General features: G+C 48.1%; 3 protein-coding genes across 5 annotated transcripts; 1 reads left to right on the forward strand and 2 right to left on the reverse strand.

Moving 5' to 3' along the window:
• Positions 1–176: 176 nt before the first annotated feature.
• Positions 177–1,883, reverse strand: LOC135390972 (F-box/LRR-repeat protein 12-like). 2 transcript variants are annotated; one of them, XM_064620992.1, is made up of 3 exons: positions 1,624–1,883; positions 1,322–1,452; positions 177–1,212 (listed from the first exon to the last, which is right to left on the reverse strand). In XM_064620992.1, the coding sequence occupies exons 1-3, from the start codon at positions 1,693–1,695 to the stop codon at positions 261–263; spliced, it is 1,155 nt and encodes a 384-aa protein (XP_064477062.1). In that variant the 5' UTR covers positions 1,696–1,883; the 3' UTR covers positions 177–260. The 2 variants fall into 2 exon arrangements, with proteins under 2 accessions (XP_064477062.1, XP_064477063.1); XM_064620993.1 differs by lacking the exon at positions 1,624–1,883 and adding an exon at positions 1,525–1,612.
• A 2,366-nt stretch (positions 1,884–4,249) lies between these two features.
• LOC135392687 (F-box/LRR-repeat protein 12-like) lies at positions 4,250–6,075 on the reverse strand. Its single transcript, XM_064623414.1, has 2 exons — positions 5,821–6,075; positions 4,250–5,284 (listed from the first exon to the last, which is right to left on the reverse strand). The coding sequence occupies exons 1-2, from the start codon at positions 5,979–5,981 to the stop codon at positions 4,339–4,341; spliced, it is 1,107 nt and encodes a 368-aa protein (XP_064479484.1). The 5' UTR covers positions 5,982–6,075; the 3' UTR covers positions 4,250–4,338.
• Positions 6,076–6,135: 60 nt separating this feature from the next.
• Positions 6,136–12,098, forward strand: LOC135392688 (arrestin domain-containing protein 3-like). Of its 2 annotated transcripts, none has more exons than XM_064623416.1 (8): positions 6,136–6,373; positions 7,493–7,610; positions 7,908–8,030; positions 8,626–8,852; positions 8,914–9,093; positions 9,779–10,091; positions 10,680–10,872; positions 11,827–12,098. In XM_064623416.1, exons 2-7 carry the CDS (start codon positions 7,499–7,501, stop codon positions 10,853–10,855), a joined length of 1,131 nt encoding a protein of 376 aa, XP_064479486.1. In that variant the 5' UTR covers positions 6,136–6,373; positions 7,493–7,498; the 3' UTR covers positions 10,856–10,872; positions 11,827–12,098. The 2 variants fall into 2 exon arrangements, with proteins under 2 accessions (XP_064479486.1, XP_064479485.1); XM_064623415.1 differs by having other exon boundaries at positions 6,136–6,364.
• The last annotated feature ends 810 nt before the right edge of the window (positions 12,099–12,908 follow it).

Below are 12,908 nucleotides of genomic sequence, written 5' to 3' on the forward strand. Positions count from 1 at the left end.
GTCTGGTCACCATTTCCCGTGTGGCAGAATTGGATTTGAAATATCCTTCAATATTTATTTTCCACTGAACTAGTTGTAGTGTGTAAAAACCCGTTGTCACTCAATGGCAGGGCAAACCTGCTTGCTCATAAGTCACTGAACACCTACAGGATGTAAACACAACAGTCATTATTAAAAAAAAAAAAAAACTGTAGTATCACACTATAACATTTTAACAGTTAACTTGCAAGGGTTATAAAGTAATGCACACAGAGTTCCACCTATTTGAGCACACAAGAAACACCTCTTATGTGTCCACAAAAATAAACTCTCGTCACGATAGCACATCCTTCAAACCGCAACGTGGGGCATTGGGGCAAGAGAACACGCAGCTTTTGGACGGTCGACCCAGACAGTCTGTACCCCGACCCGACCAATGAGGTGACACCCGGGGCAAGGGCTGCTAAAGCCACCAGAGCGTCCTCGCTCACTGGCGTCCTCACCAGGCACACTTTCTTCAAACACAAACTATGAGAAGGGCCCAGCTCAAGAAACGCTGCCCCAGTGAGGGGCGTATGGCCCGCAAAGAGAGACTCCAACCTGGGGCACTGCGTCAACAGGGTGGTCACTCCCTTGTCAGTAACGTCTGTGCTCTCTATATCGACCACACGAAGGCCTTCCAAGATCGGTCCCAAATTTTCTATGCCCCCATCGTCGATGCGGTGGCAGTCTTCGAAACAGAGAACTCGCAAGGAAGTCCAGTGTGCAAAGCGCAGGAGGTCGTGGCTGGAAAACACTGCGCAGCTGGCCACGTCCAGTACCTGGAGTAGAGGGAGGGCAACGGAAGGGTCGGACTGGAAGAAATCTGTCGGCTGAAAGCGGCACCCACGGAGACTCAGCTGTTTTAGAGTGGCTGGGAAGTGTTTGACATTGATATGCGCTCTGCCTCTGCTAGCCCCTAGAAAGACGCTATGCAGGTTCAACACTTCGAGGGACGGGCACTTGAAGCGGAGGAGGGACAGTGTCTTGGAGGTGATGGTACACGTTTGCGACTGCGTCCCACTGGAGTAGACAGATCGGACGAATCCTCGGAGGTACAGCTGCTCCAGTTGAGAGTACACTTGATAGTGGATGAGTGACTGCACCCTGTTCAGGCGGAGGGGCCTTGCCGTCACGTCGATGACTCGGCGAAGACTTGTGTCGCGTGATACTCTGTGCCATCGCTTGCATACTCTGCAATCGGTAAACATTTCGAACAGTTCCAATGTTTACCGCTATCTATCTCTCACGTTAATCAAAAGCTGACATGTTTTACTGAGGGTTGAATTCGAAAATACCTCACCGTGCCGCAACGCACAGAGACGCAAATGGGAGCTTGTTGAAGATCTCCAACAGGATACTGTCGGGAAGTACTTCCATATCACTTTCCGATGAATTCTTATCCGTACTCGTGACAGATAAGACGGAGAGGTCCTGCAGATACAATTTGAAGTACAATGAGTTCCATCCAGGTTCATCGCCGACTTGCAGAATGGCAACGCCTACCAAAGGAATGCCCAAGTTTTGGCAACTTCCTCGCATGGAAAATCTCCAGCGTGGCTTTGACTGCAACAAGTCCTGTGCACCTGCTTCCTGTCTACTTACAAGTCGTGCAGCTGTGTCTACTTCGTGTGTCGTCTGTGTCTTTACCCCAAACGACTCAGGGCCATGTGCCATGCCTTCTGCAACTTGAAATCACGACCTACTCTATACTAGAGACCTGGACAGCTGGCGATCCCACAGGGGTGGCATCCAATGTATTGCTCCGTAGACGAAAGCGTGCTGGGCGAACGCAATGCATCCTGGACAGGTCCTGGTCGCACGTCACAGCAAACGTCAAGGCGCACGTGACCTTAAAGATGGCGGCGCCCGCGATCGGCAGCCAAACCGTTTGTAAACAATGCGGTTGTTGTTTCTGGACGACGTTTTGGATGTTTTTCGATCACGGTAATTATTTTTATCCGATAATCTCGCAATAAAACGCGCAGTTTTACTCATAAAGCCTCGTATTGTTGACGACTTCCAAAGATGTGATGATGACCGCGCGTTAAGACTTACCGAGCCGATGCGATGTACTTAAACTAAGGTGAAATGGGCTACCATGTTGCGGAAGAAGCACCACATAGTTTACGCTGGCAAAATACGGTCATCTCTTGGTGCTATGACGGCGAAAATATGTCAGTAAGCGGCAAAACGACATGTAAATAAAGTCACATGACCTCAAAATGACGTTTTCTATGACGTGCGACCAGGACAAGATGGCAGTTTTGCCAAAAGCACCCGCTTGAGGGTAGTTACAACAATGGCGGGTTTGTGTCACCCCTGTGGGCGATCCCCTATGGGAGAGACGGGTCACGGGTTAGTTGCGTTAGTGACCGCTGCAAGCGCCACATAGCATTATTGGGGAGAGGGAATCACCCTTGCCACCGCCTTTAGTCTGCTACGCAGGGATACACAGGCTATGGCACAGGCTGTTGCTAAGCACGCGCTATTATCTCTCTCAGACTGCTTCGTCGTTGTCAACATAGCCTACCATACATCGCCGCGGTTTCGACAAGTCACGTGGTAACGAATAGTGCGAGCTAGCGCCAAATCCCATAGCAAAGCGGCGATTGCCAGAACTACTACCCCGGTGCTGGGAGCATTGTGGCTGTCCAGGTCTCTAGTATAGTAGTAGGTCATGCTTGAAATCATGCTTGAAACGCTTGAACGCTTGAAATATCCGCGATGGAGCCATCGTTGAATGGCGACTGCGATTGTGCTTCCCGAGAATGTATCACTTACGGCATATCACTTGCTTCCCCCACATCCGCGAGAAAACTTGTCTTTTGCTCATCTTTTGGTGTGCCAGCTTCGGATATAGAGCGACAGACAGTGCCTAACATTTTCGACCATGTACACTTTTTATTCTTATTTTATTTTTTGTTGTTGTTGTTTTCTGCTTTTGCTGCAGCGATGCCGCGTAGGCAAACTCCGGGACTCCGGGCAAAGCTCTGCGACCGCTATGACAGCTTGTCCGGTTTATCTCTGCCCTTGGAAGAAGATAAAATTTGGAGAAACCATGTGACAAAGTGCCTGTCCACTGATCGAGCAGAAATAGGGAGGCATTCGTAGGCCGGCACCGTACTCCGCAGGGATCTATATGCGGTCTATCCTGAGCAGGCAGACCTCACTCTCTTTCACCATAACAACACCCCCTCACACACAGAAGAAGTCGCCTGTGCCTCACCTTATTGAGCTGTTTCCCACTTATATGGGAAAGGGGCCAATGAGGTCGCTCCACGGACAATAGGGGAGAGAGGGAAACTGGATAGCTGCGGAGACTGCAGACAGCTAACCTACTTGCATAGCATGTTGTACTGCTGCAGGGGTGGATCCAAGGGGGGGGGGGGGGCATTTGTGTTAGCACCCCCTCAAAAAAATGTCTGTTTATACATTAGATTTCCCTCTGTCCCCTCCCCACTACGCGCTTCGACAGAGGAACCGCCCCCCAACCGAGGGTCTGGATCTGCACCTGACCACTTGAACAATGCCCAACATGGCATGCTTTGGAAACATTGCACATTGGGACTCCCAACTTCAAGACACTCTTTAGTTATGTAGTTATGATTACACACTTTCTTGTATCAAGAAAAACACAATAGTGAGAAAGTTTAAAACTGAGAAAATGTAAAATGTGCATGGTCTGTAGTGGAGCACTGCATGGGGCACATTCTTAGGGACAGTCACGGCGAGAGCCCAACCTTCTTTTGATATACCTAGTGGCGTAGGCTAATGCGGGGTTCAGCCCCCAAAATTGTACCTTCGGTGATGCATTTAAGAAAGGAACAATGGTGAATTCTCCTCCCCGTTGTAAAGTATCCATAGAAATATTTTTCTGGCTACACCACTGGATATACGCGCACCAACCCAGCAGAATGGCTCAATTTCTGACCCGTCAATTACAGAGTAACGGTATTGTAATATAGGTAATCTTTTAAATATCCTTAGTTATTTAATGCCACTGCTTGAGTTGTAGTGTGTGCACCATAACACCTCAAACTATAAAAAGCAGTAGATTGCGGAATACCTCCCAAGCAATGAGCAAAATGATGAAGAATCTGCAGGTTCATAGAAGGTGTCAAAAGCCATGGTCTACTCAATGATCCACCAACCCTTGCACAATAGGTGTACATCTGTGCTTGCTCAAAGGCGCCTGATGGCTTATCGACTCAGGACGGATACACAACAGTCATTATTAAAACACCCTTTAGTATCACACTATAATATTTTAACAGCTGATTCGCAATGTTGACAAAATTATGCAAAGGCTTTCACCTATTAGAGCGCACAAGAAACGCTTTCCATATGTCCACAGCAACGGTCTTTCCCTGTAGCAAATGCTTCAAAGTGCAAAGTGGAGCAACGGGGCAAGCGAGCACGCAGCTTTCGCACGGTCTCCCCAGACATTTTGGGCCCCGACCCGACCAATGAGGTGAGACCCGGGGCCAGGGCTGCCAAGGCCACCAGAGCGTCCTCACTCACTGCCGTCCTCATCAGGCACACTTTCTTCAAGCCCAAACTATGAGAAGGGCCCTGCTCTACAAACGCTGCCCCAGTGAGAGCTGTGTGGCCCGCAAAGAGAGACTCCAACCTGGGGCACTGCGTCAACAGGGTGGTCACTCCCTTGTCACTAACGTCCGTGCCTTCTATATCGACCACACGAAGGCCCTCCAAGATCGGTCCCAAATTTTCAATGCCCCCGTCGTTGATGCGGTGGCAGGCTTCGAAACAGAGAACTCGCAAGGAAGTCCAGTGTGCAAAGCGCAGGAGGTCGTGGCTGGACAACAGTAAGCACTTGCCCACGTCCAGGACTTGGAGTAGACGGAGGGCGACGGAAGGGTCGGACTGGAAGAAATCTGTCGGGTGAAAGAAGCACCCACGGAGGCTCAGCTGTTTCAGGGTGGGTGGGAAGTGTTTGACACTCATACGCGTGCTCACTGTGCTAGTCGCTAGAAAGACGTTGTGCAGGTTCAACACTTCGAGGGACGGGCACTTGCTCTGAAGGAGGGACAGCGTCTTGGAAGTGATGGTACGCGTCTTCCACTGCGTCCTACCGGAGTAGAACGCGCCCACGAACCCTCGGAGGTACAGCTGCTGCACTTGAGGGCACAGTTGATGGTGGATGAGTGACTGCACCTTGGCAAGGGGGAGGGACGTCGCCGACAGGTCGACGATCCGCCGAAGACTTTTGTCGCGTGATACTCTGTGCCATCGCTTGCATGCTCTGCAATCGGTACACATTTCACAATGAGTCACTTCTTCATATGGCAATATGTAGAGACTACTAAACTTTCTTTTTATATATATGAACGGTGACAAAACTTAATGGCGATCATAAAATAGGTACTCGGTCACATTACAAGAAGCCAACACGTTACGTGTAACGTCAGGCATCAAGGATACGTAACAAATTAAATGTAATCATTTGATTCTAGGAAACGGGTGTTTTACCGTCAAAATGCAATATGTACAGTGCAGTGACAGTTTTATGCAGTGCAAAATTGCTTGGTTTCTTGTGAAATCCAGCCCACAAAGCTCTTTTGACCTTTTCGGACACAACAGGACTTCGATCCTTATATGATTCCCCACATCACAACCAGCGATGGGGGTAGAGTATCGACCCTGGCGATTAAACTCCTCATTCCTCATGTCAAACAAAAAGTTGGTGTAGTTGTTGCAATAATTACTGTTATCCGTGACGTTGGTCCGAACCTGACATGTTTCACGTTTCACCGGGGCTTGAATTTGAAAGTACCTCACCGTCCAGCAACGCAGAGAGACACAAATGGGAGCTTGTTGAAGACCTCCAACAGGATACTGTCGGGAAGAACTTCTATATTACTTTCCGATGAATTGTTATCCGTGCTCGCGACATATAAAGCACAAGGATCCTGCAATTTTACGCACAGTGAGCTCGTCATAACTACCTCGCATAGAAAATTTTTCGCATGATTTTGACTGCAACAAGTCTCACAGCCGCGATGGAGCCATCGCTGAATGGCGACTGCGATTGTGCTTCTCAAGAATGTATCATTCCAGAGACAGTGTCGCCACCTTCCCCGTAAATTGCGCACTTCGAGGACTTGCTTCCCCGCATCCGTGCGGTAACTGTCCGCTTTTTGCTCATCTTTTGGTGTACGTGCGCCTCCTGAAATCATCGAACCTCGGATATAGAGCAACAGTACCTTCCATTTTCGACGATGTACGCCAGCAGAAATGCATCTTTGTTCCCTCCGCGTTGCATAGCCTGCAGCTAACGGCTTTACTGAACATCGCTCAATCCGCTTGATAAACTGGATGTCAGGTGAGTGGGGTGAGTGGTCATACCCAAACTATGCACTACGCACTATTTTCTTGCTTTCTCGCCGTATTGGGCTCAAAAGAATGATAATCGCTTCCCAAAATGTTGCGGAATGTATCCCCTGTAATGGCGAGCGGGTACATTTTTTCGTGGATGTCATCAATATAAGTGGCGTCGGAGACTGAATGCGCGTGATTCCGCTCACTGAAGAAAGGACGTCTGCGCCCCATATTTGCGATTCCGCGGCTGCCAAATATTGAACCGCGCTTCCCGAAGATGTTTCCGTCGCGAATTCAACAGCGGTGCTTGCGCCGCTCGGAATCACGTCGATGACAGAGCTCTCTCTGCAACACACACGCGTCTTTCTGCTTGTAAGAAAGATGGCCCCATTATTTCTTCAGATTACGCGGGAGCAATATTAATCTGTTGCCTAGATATATGGGGGAGAACATCGCCAGTGGGCTGACGTTATAAAAGAGAGGAGCGTATCACATAGACACTGCTTTAAATAAAGAAAAAGAAAACGATTTTTACCCACCTATATATAATGACGGTTACGGTAACGTTCGGCAGAAATGTGATACATGTGAGTAAAGACAATTCGGCGCTACGCGATTTGGTTCAAATGTTCGCTATAAAGTCAGCATATGGGATTTTAAAGTACTTTTAAAGTACCGTTCTTGTGTATTTTCTTTGGCTGCATGCAAAAGATGTGGCAAGCGTTCCTTATAAGCGTATATATCTGATAAGCCACGTGAGAGCGTTACAATAAATAAAGTCTCGAATAAGGACGTCATTCGAACATTCGATGTTTGCGAAGTGCTTGCTATGTCAGTTATATTTTTTTCAAAATCCAGGTACATGTTTCTAAAAAGATCTCCGCCGAAGAGAGCTTGGCACTCTGCTGCTTTATCATGAGAGACAAAAATGTTGTTGCTGGTCGCTTGAGGAATGACAACTGATGAACATGTGTTTTTCCGCCAAAAACTTACTTCACGACCGAAATGAATCTTTTGGTTCGTGATTGAAAGAGGTCTCGATCAATGTTTTGATTGGCAAGCGTAGATAAAGTTGGCTTCGTCGCATGGCGATGCTTCTTGCGGTGAAGCCAGCTTTACGGTGTCCTTTCAGGTGGAGATGGACTACATCCGGGAGTTCGACATCCGGCTCGAGAAAGAGATGTATTACGCGGGAGAGACCCTGGCGGGCCACATCATTGTGGACACACTGGAGAACTTCAAACTCAGAGGTAAATCTCTCACAAGTTCACTTCCTTCGCTCTGAATGGGAAGGCTTTTACAGGGAACATCGAAGGCGATTAAAATGAAAGTGCAGACAACATCATGTTAAACAAGTAATTGAGAACAATGAAACACAAACGTATGATAACACATCGCACAATTGCAATCTGATTGTGGAGTTGCACCGGTAGAGGATTACTGGGGTGTGAATCATTCCTTACATGTTTTTCTTCTTTTTACAACAACTATCAGCGCAGTTCAGATACTTTTTCTTTAAACATATGAATTCATCTTCGATTCTGTAGCGATCCGTGTGGTGCTACGAGGCAAGGCCCACGCCGAGTGGAAGGTGGTCGTCAGCGGTGATCGGAGAACAGTCAAGGATGACCAAGTCTTCATCGACGACCGCGCAGTCATCTGGGGAAAAGGTCCGGTATACGTGTATTTACACGAGCGATATTTCCCATAATGCTCCAGCGGAATGATGCGAATAAACGTCGTATCTTCCTGCTGTCACGTGAGCGCGAGCGCTCAACATCATGTCTTTTCGCGCGCTGCCAACCGTGTTGAACATCCTGCGGCCCACCAACAAGATATTCCGTAGCAGACGACAGGTGTAGTAGTACGTAGCAGACGCAGACTTTCGTCTGCATATCAAGTCAGCTAGTCGTCGCGGATGATTTCAAACGCAGGTTTTCTGTGGCTGCTATAGTGGCTCAATTAATTAATCATTAATTAATTACTATGTCACGTACGTCGTCTAAGCGACCAGGCTTTGTTTACCTAGGTGGCGTTGGCAGCCACCCCACTCCCGATATTCCAGCAGCGTGCGAATACTGAACATAACACTCAGTGGAACTTATGGCTCGTGATCAGTTTTTTGCTTTTCCTTCCACAAGAATATTCCGTGGGAATGTCGCTTGTATGAACACAAGGAATCTGTAAAACATTTGCACATCAGCTACTACGTTCTTGGCGTGTCTTGACGTGCTCCGGTTTCAACGTTAACCCTGTTTGATGCAGAGAAAGCAGACGGTTCCCTGCCCATTCTACCACGGGGCCATCACGCGTTCGGCTTCCGCTTCCAGTTACCGGAGAGCGCCTTGCCGTGTTCCTTCGAAGCCCGCCCCTGTACCGTCAGGTACTACGTCAAGGTCACCATGGACATCCCGTACGCGTCGCCGCCTCAGGGAATGAAATACTTCACCATCATTGGACCCCACATTGACTGTATGGATGAACAGTATCTCGTGAGTGACAGCTCCTTCTCAACAGGGCGCGGCCACTCTTACAAGCCCTTTGTCCATGCAGAAGCCGCTGGTAGGCCAGGACAAGCGTTCAGTCTGTTGCCTGTGCTGCCAGCGTGGTGTCGTCACTCTTCGCAGCGCCCTGGAACGGTCCGCCTATTGCTGCGGGGAAAGTCTCAGACTCAAGGCAGACATCGACAACCAGAGCGAGGAACAAGTCAGGCTGAAGCTCAAACTCGTCCAGGTACATTGACATCAGAAATAATATCGGACTGTCGAACGAGGCATGTAAAAAGCTCTTGAGTGCTGGAGGGCATACATTCCCACTAAAAATAGATAGGGCACGCATATACATAACGCGTAATGTGTAGACCATTAATCAGAGCCCCGGGATTTCGGCCTCATATGGGAAAAAAAAAAAAAAAAGACGCCGGCAAAACTCCGCCTAATGGGTTCCAGAGCTCAGCAAGAAAAACCGTGTCTTGATGACTGGTTGAAGAAATTTGTTTTCTTTAATGCCGAGACTGCCTCGTATCGCAGATTGTTTTCTCATGAGTGTTTTTGGAGAGGTTAGCCGGTACAAAGGTGGCTTGCTACCAGCCGCCCGGCAATAAAGGGTGACTCTTTTGAGCAACTCCGTCCTTCCTTGGAGACAACTCGACATAAGAACATGTTTTTGCGAGACAGCTTCTCTTTCTGTCTTCTTCTTTTATTGCGGTGTCCTTTGTCCCCCGAATTTTTCGGATACTATTAATAATAACCTCGAGAGATACAGAACCCTACCAATAATGTAGAAACAGTTGAAATCTGTTATGGAATAGTATAGTGCGTGTTACACTTTTCTCTCTCACGGCGCGTTATATACGTTCATGTTTACCTGAAACCTTCCAACACTCGTTTTGATTTCATTCCATTTTGGGGTCCCACAGCACGTTGAGTTCTTCATCGACCGCGGCGTCCTGGGCCTGAACAAAGAAGTCTCCCACACGGTGCTGGAGTACCGGGGGGACCCCATCCAGCCCCAGTCGAGGCATAAATTCGACAGTTCCAACAGCCTGGTCGTGCCGGTGATGCCACCCACTCTTATCGGTGTGTGTCGGCTGCTGCAGATGTACTACGTCCTCAAGGTGTGGGTGGAGATGGAGAAGTCTGGAGATGACCTCATCATGACCTTCCCCATCACCATAGCCACGTGTCCTTTCCGCATTCCCAACGCCAAGCAGGAGCCTAACATCGACTACGGTAAGCTTCCTCCAAAGTGTCACTGCGGACCAAAACGGTTGTGTTTATCTTATTTCGTACAACGAATCAAACTCGCTCTCTGACTCAGTATGCGACGCGATACATAAATGCCACTAGTGAACATTCCGCGATTCCATAAATTTTCGAGAGACCCCACGGAACCTCATGGTTTCGGATTCTCCAAGGGTGGGTGACGTCACCGGTGTCTCTCTCCCAGCAACGATGCGCCCATCTCCGCTCTTCGCCAGACGCTGGAAGATTGCCAGCAGCTGCGGCGAAGGAGAGGTAAATCGCCTGCTTTCGAGAGAGACTCGCTCGGCTCTCTCTTTCGAAACGCAGGTAGGAACAATGTTGCCAGACGCCTGGATAGAATGGGGGGTCCTCATGACGTCATATACTTCTCAAAAATATATAAATTAATTTTACGATATTTTCCGCGTCGTGTAGAGAAACGCTATAATTTGGGAGAGTACAGATGGTGAGATACGTATAGATTGCAATGAGATAAATTCGGTAGAGTTGTGAAGATTTAGTCCGTTGTGGCACTTTGAACCGGCTTGGGATGCATGCTTACGTGGTTCATTACAGCTGTGTGCTGCGACCACGTGGAAGGCGGCATGTACATCGGACCCGAGTTTCAACTGGGGCAAGTGTACGACGGTTCCGTGGAGGAAGGCGAGAGCGCTGTCCTCTACCGGCCAGTCTACGTCTCCATACGAAACCCCACGAGAAACTCGCAACAGTCAAGCAGTGCTCACTTGTGAACCAACAAGTTCCCCAAGTAAGCATAATATAGGTTTAGCCGAGCGTGTTTACGTCTCGCTCCGCTCCAATCCGCTGAGAACGCATTTTTGGTCACACGTCACACAGCAAGCGCGCGCATTATTAAAACCAAACAATATGTTTCTGTCATGCAGTATAGCTACTTCAGAAGCTGATATGACGTAGTTATTTATTTGTTCTATCAATTGACTTACTCTTTTTTACTTTCATTTAAAGTGCCGCTCTGGAGCGACACAGTACTTACAGGGTGTGTGCAGAGAAACCTAAGTGGCATTTGCACATGCAACTCGTTTTCTACTTACCTGAGGAACTTCCGGTGGCGCACGATGGCGTATTTATGCGTGCGAAAGCTACAAGAAAATCCTGGAAGCCATACTCACTGTAAAAAAATTAACAGAGCGCGAAAACGTCGGCTTCCATGCATTAGAATAGGGCAACGTGCTAAGCTAATAAAACCATACTAAAACTATACTAAAACATGGCAGTCTCAGGTTAGTTGTGTGCAGGTACCGCTAGGGGCACTACCGATGAGCATCAATGTGGGACATCGTTTCGGTTTCTGCACCGATAGCTTCCCTAGCGGTACCTGCACACAACTCACCTTAGACCGCCATGCTTCCCTATTGTAACGCATGGAAGCCGACGTTGTCGCGCTTATTTTTTTTACGCTAAGTATGGCTTCCATGTTTTCTTTTTTTTTGTTTTTTTTTTGTAGTTTTTGCACGCATAAATACGCCATCGTGCGCCACCGGAAGTTCCTTGGGTAAGTAGACAACGAGTTACGTGTGCAAATGCCGGTTAAGTTTATCTGCACACACCCTGTATTTCGTATTATAAGCGTTGCGAGACGCACACAGCACTGTCTCCCTCTCTCTCTCTCTCTCTCTCTCTCTTACTTTTGCACGTGCTTTCTGTCAAATATTTTCTTTTCAAAAATGACGTTGCATTTCAGGTGGAGCTCAATGTGTACATAGTGTTGGTTTGATACCGTGGGACTTTCCTGGGACGTTCCTTCGGACGTCGCTTCTCCGACAGGAACTCCCGTCGACGACGCCTTCCGAACGGAGGCATCGGTCGGAGGCACTGCATGGCTGGCAAGCCAGCTTTTATTCGTTTCTCAGAGGAGTATTTTTGTTGAAGTCTTGCGAGCTGGTGCAGTGCACGCTCCGGAGGGAGTAATGTTGCTTTTTTTTTTTTAGGGGGGGGGGGATTATTTGTTTTATTTGCTTTTCCGTGTAATATAACACTGCTTCAGTGATAGACAAAATGCACCCGTGTTTTCACTGTATTTTGTGCTCTTTAGAAGAAAATAAAGAAAAGCATCGAGATGATCTTTTTGTATCAAAAAAGTCTCGGGGTTGTTCTTATGCAGACTGCCTTTACTGTGCGGTTCCAAATGTATTCGTGGGAAATACTCCCGCAATGTCTTCCACTGAATGTTTTCTTTTTCTGCTACTTTGTTTGCATATGTTGTACAACTTTCTGTTCATAATTGTACTTTGAGATTGAGACGGGCCGCGATTTTTCGGCCCGGCCCGGTTCGAGCCCGTCGAAAAATGACCAGGCCCGGCCGTGGCCCGCACGGCCGAAAAAAATCACACTCCGGGATATCCAGGGACACCGTCCAAGCACACATAGACCAACACACCCCCAACAACACCTAATATCCTCTGGATGTAGGAATAATGTCCTAACGGATTGGTATGTCCGATGGATATCTGAGGGATATCCATCGGACGTACGAATTCCTTAGGAGACCATTCGTACATTCGGAGGATATTTGTTGTTGTTGGGGACAACGACCTTTATTGGCTGTCTAAAGAAAGATTCTTGCGCATATATCGTAATCGTTAATCGTCCGATAATCGCTCGTTCCACCAGCCTCTCAGTTTTGCTTTTGAACATTCACAGTGCTGAAAATGGTGCAAACGCTGGGGGTGGACATTTATTATTCCAAAAACAAGATGTACACCGGAACCACAGTAAATAAAAACAGTTAAAACACATTGTTACGCTCCGGACTGCTACGCCCTT

This window comes from Ornithodoros turicata, chromosome 4 (genome assembly GCF_037126465.1).
Source record: "Ornithodoros turicata isolate Travis chromosome 4, ASM3712646v1, whole genome shotgun sequence".
Taxonomy (NCBI): domain Eukaryota; kingdom Metazoa; phylum Arthropoda; class Arachnida; order Ixodida; family Argasidae; genus Ornithodoros; species Ornithodoros turicata.

Excerpts from the sequence above, each read along its gene's own strand:
- LOC135390972 (XM_064620992.1), bottom strand. The coding sequence starts at position 1,695 with ATGGCACATGGCCCTGAGTCGTTTGGGGTAAAGACACAGACGACACAC. Across the intron at positions 1,453-1,623 it reads TAGACACAGCTGCACGACTT|GACCTCTCCGTCTTATCTGT; the intron begins GTAAGTAGACAG and ends TTGTATCTGCAG. Across the intron at positions 1,213-1,321 it reads TCTCTGTGCGTTGCGGCACG|AGTATGCAAGCGATGGCACA; the intron begins GTGAGGTATTTT and ends TACCGATTGCAG.
- LOC135392687 (XM_064623414.1), bottom strand. The coding sequence starts at position 5,981 with ATGACGAGCTCACTGTGCGTAAAATTGCAGGATCCTTGTGCTTTATAT. Across the intron at positions 5,285-5,820 it reads TCTCTCTGCGTTGCTGGACG|AGCATGCAAGCGATGGCACA; the intron begins GTGAGGTACTTT and ends TACCGATTGCAG.
- LOC135392688 (XM_064623416.1), top strand. The coding sequence starts at position 7,499 with ATGGACTACATCCGGGAGTTCGACATCCGGCTCGAGAAAGAGATGTAT. Across the intron at positions 8,031-8,625 it reads CGCAGTCATCTGGGGAAAAG|AGAAAGCAGACGGTTCCCTG; the intron begins GTCCGGTATACG and ends TGTTTGATGCAG. Across the intron at positions 8,853-8,913 it reads GTATGGATGAACAGTATCTC|AAGCCGCTGGTAGGCCAGGA; the intron begins GTGAGTGACAGC and ends TTGTCCATGCAG.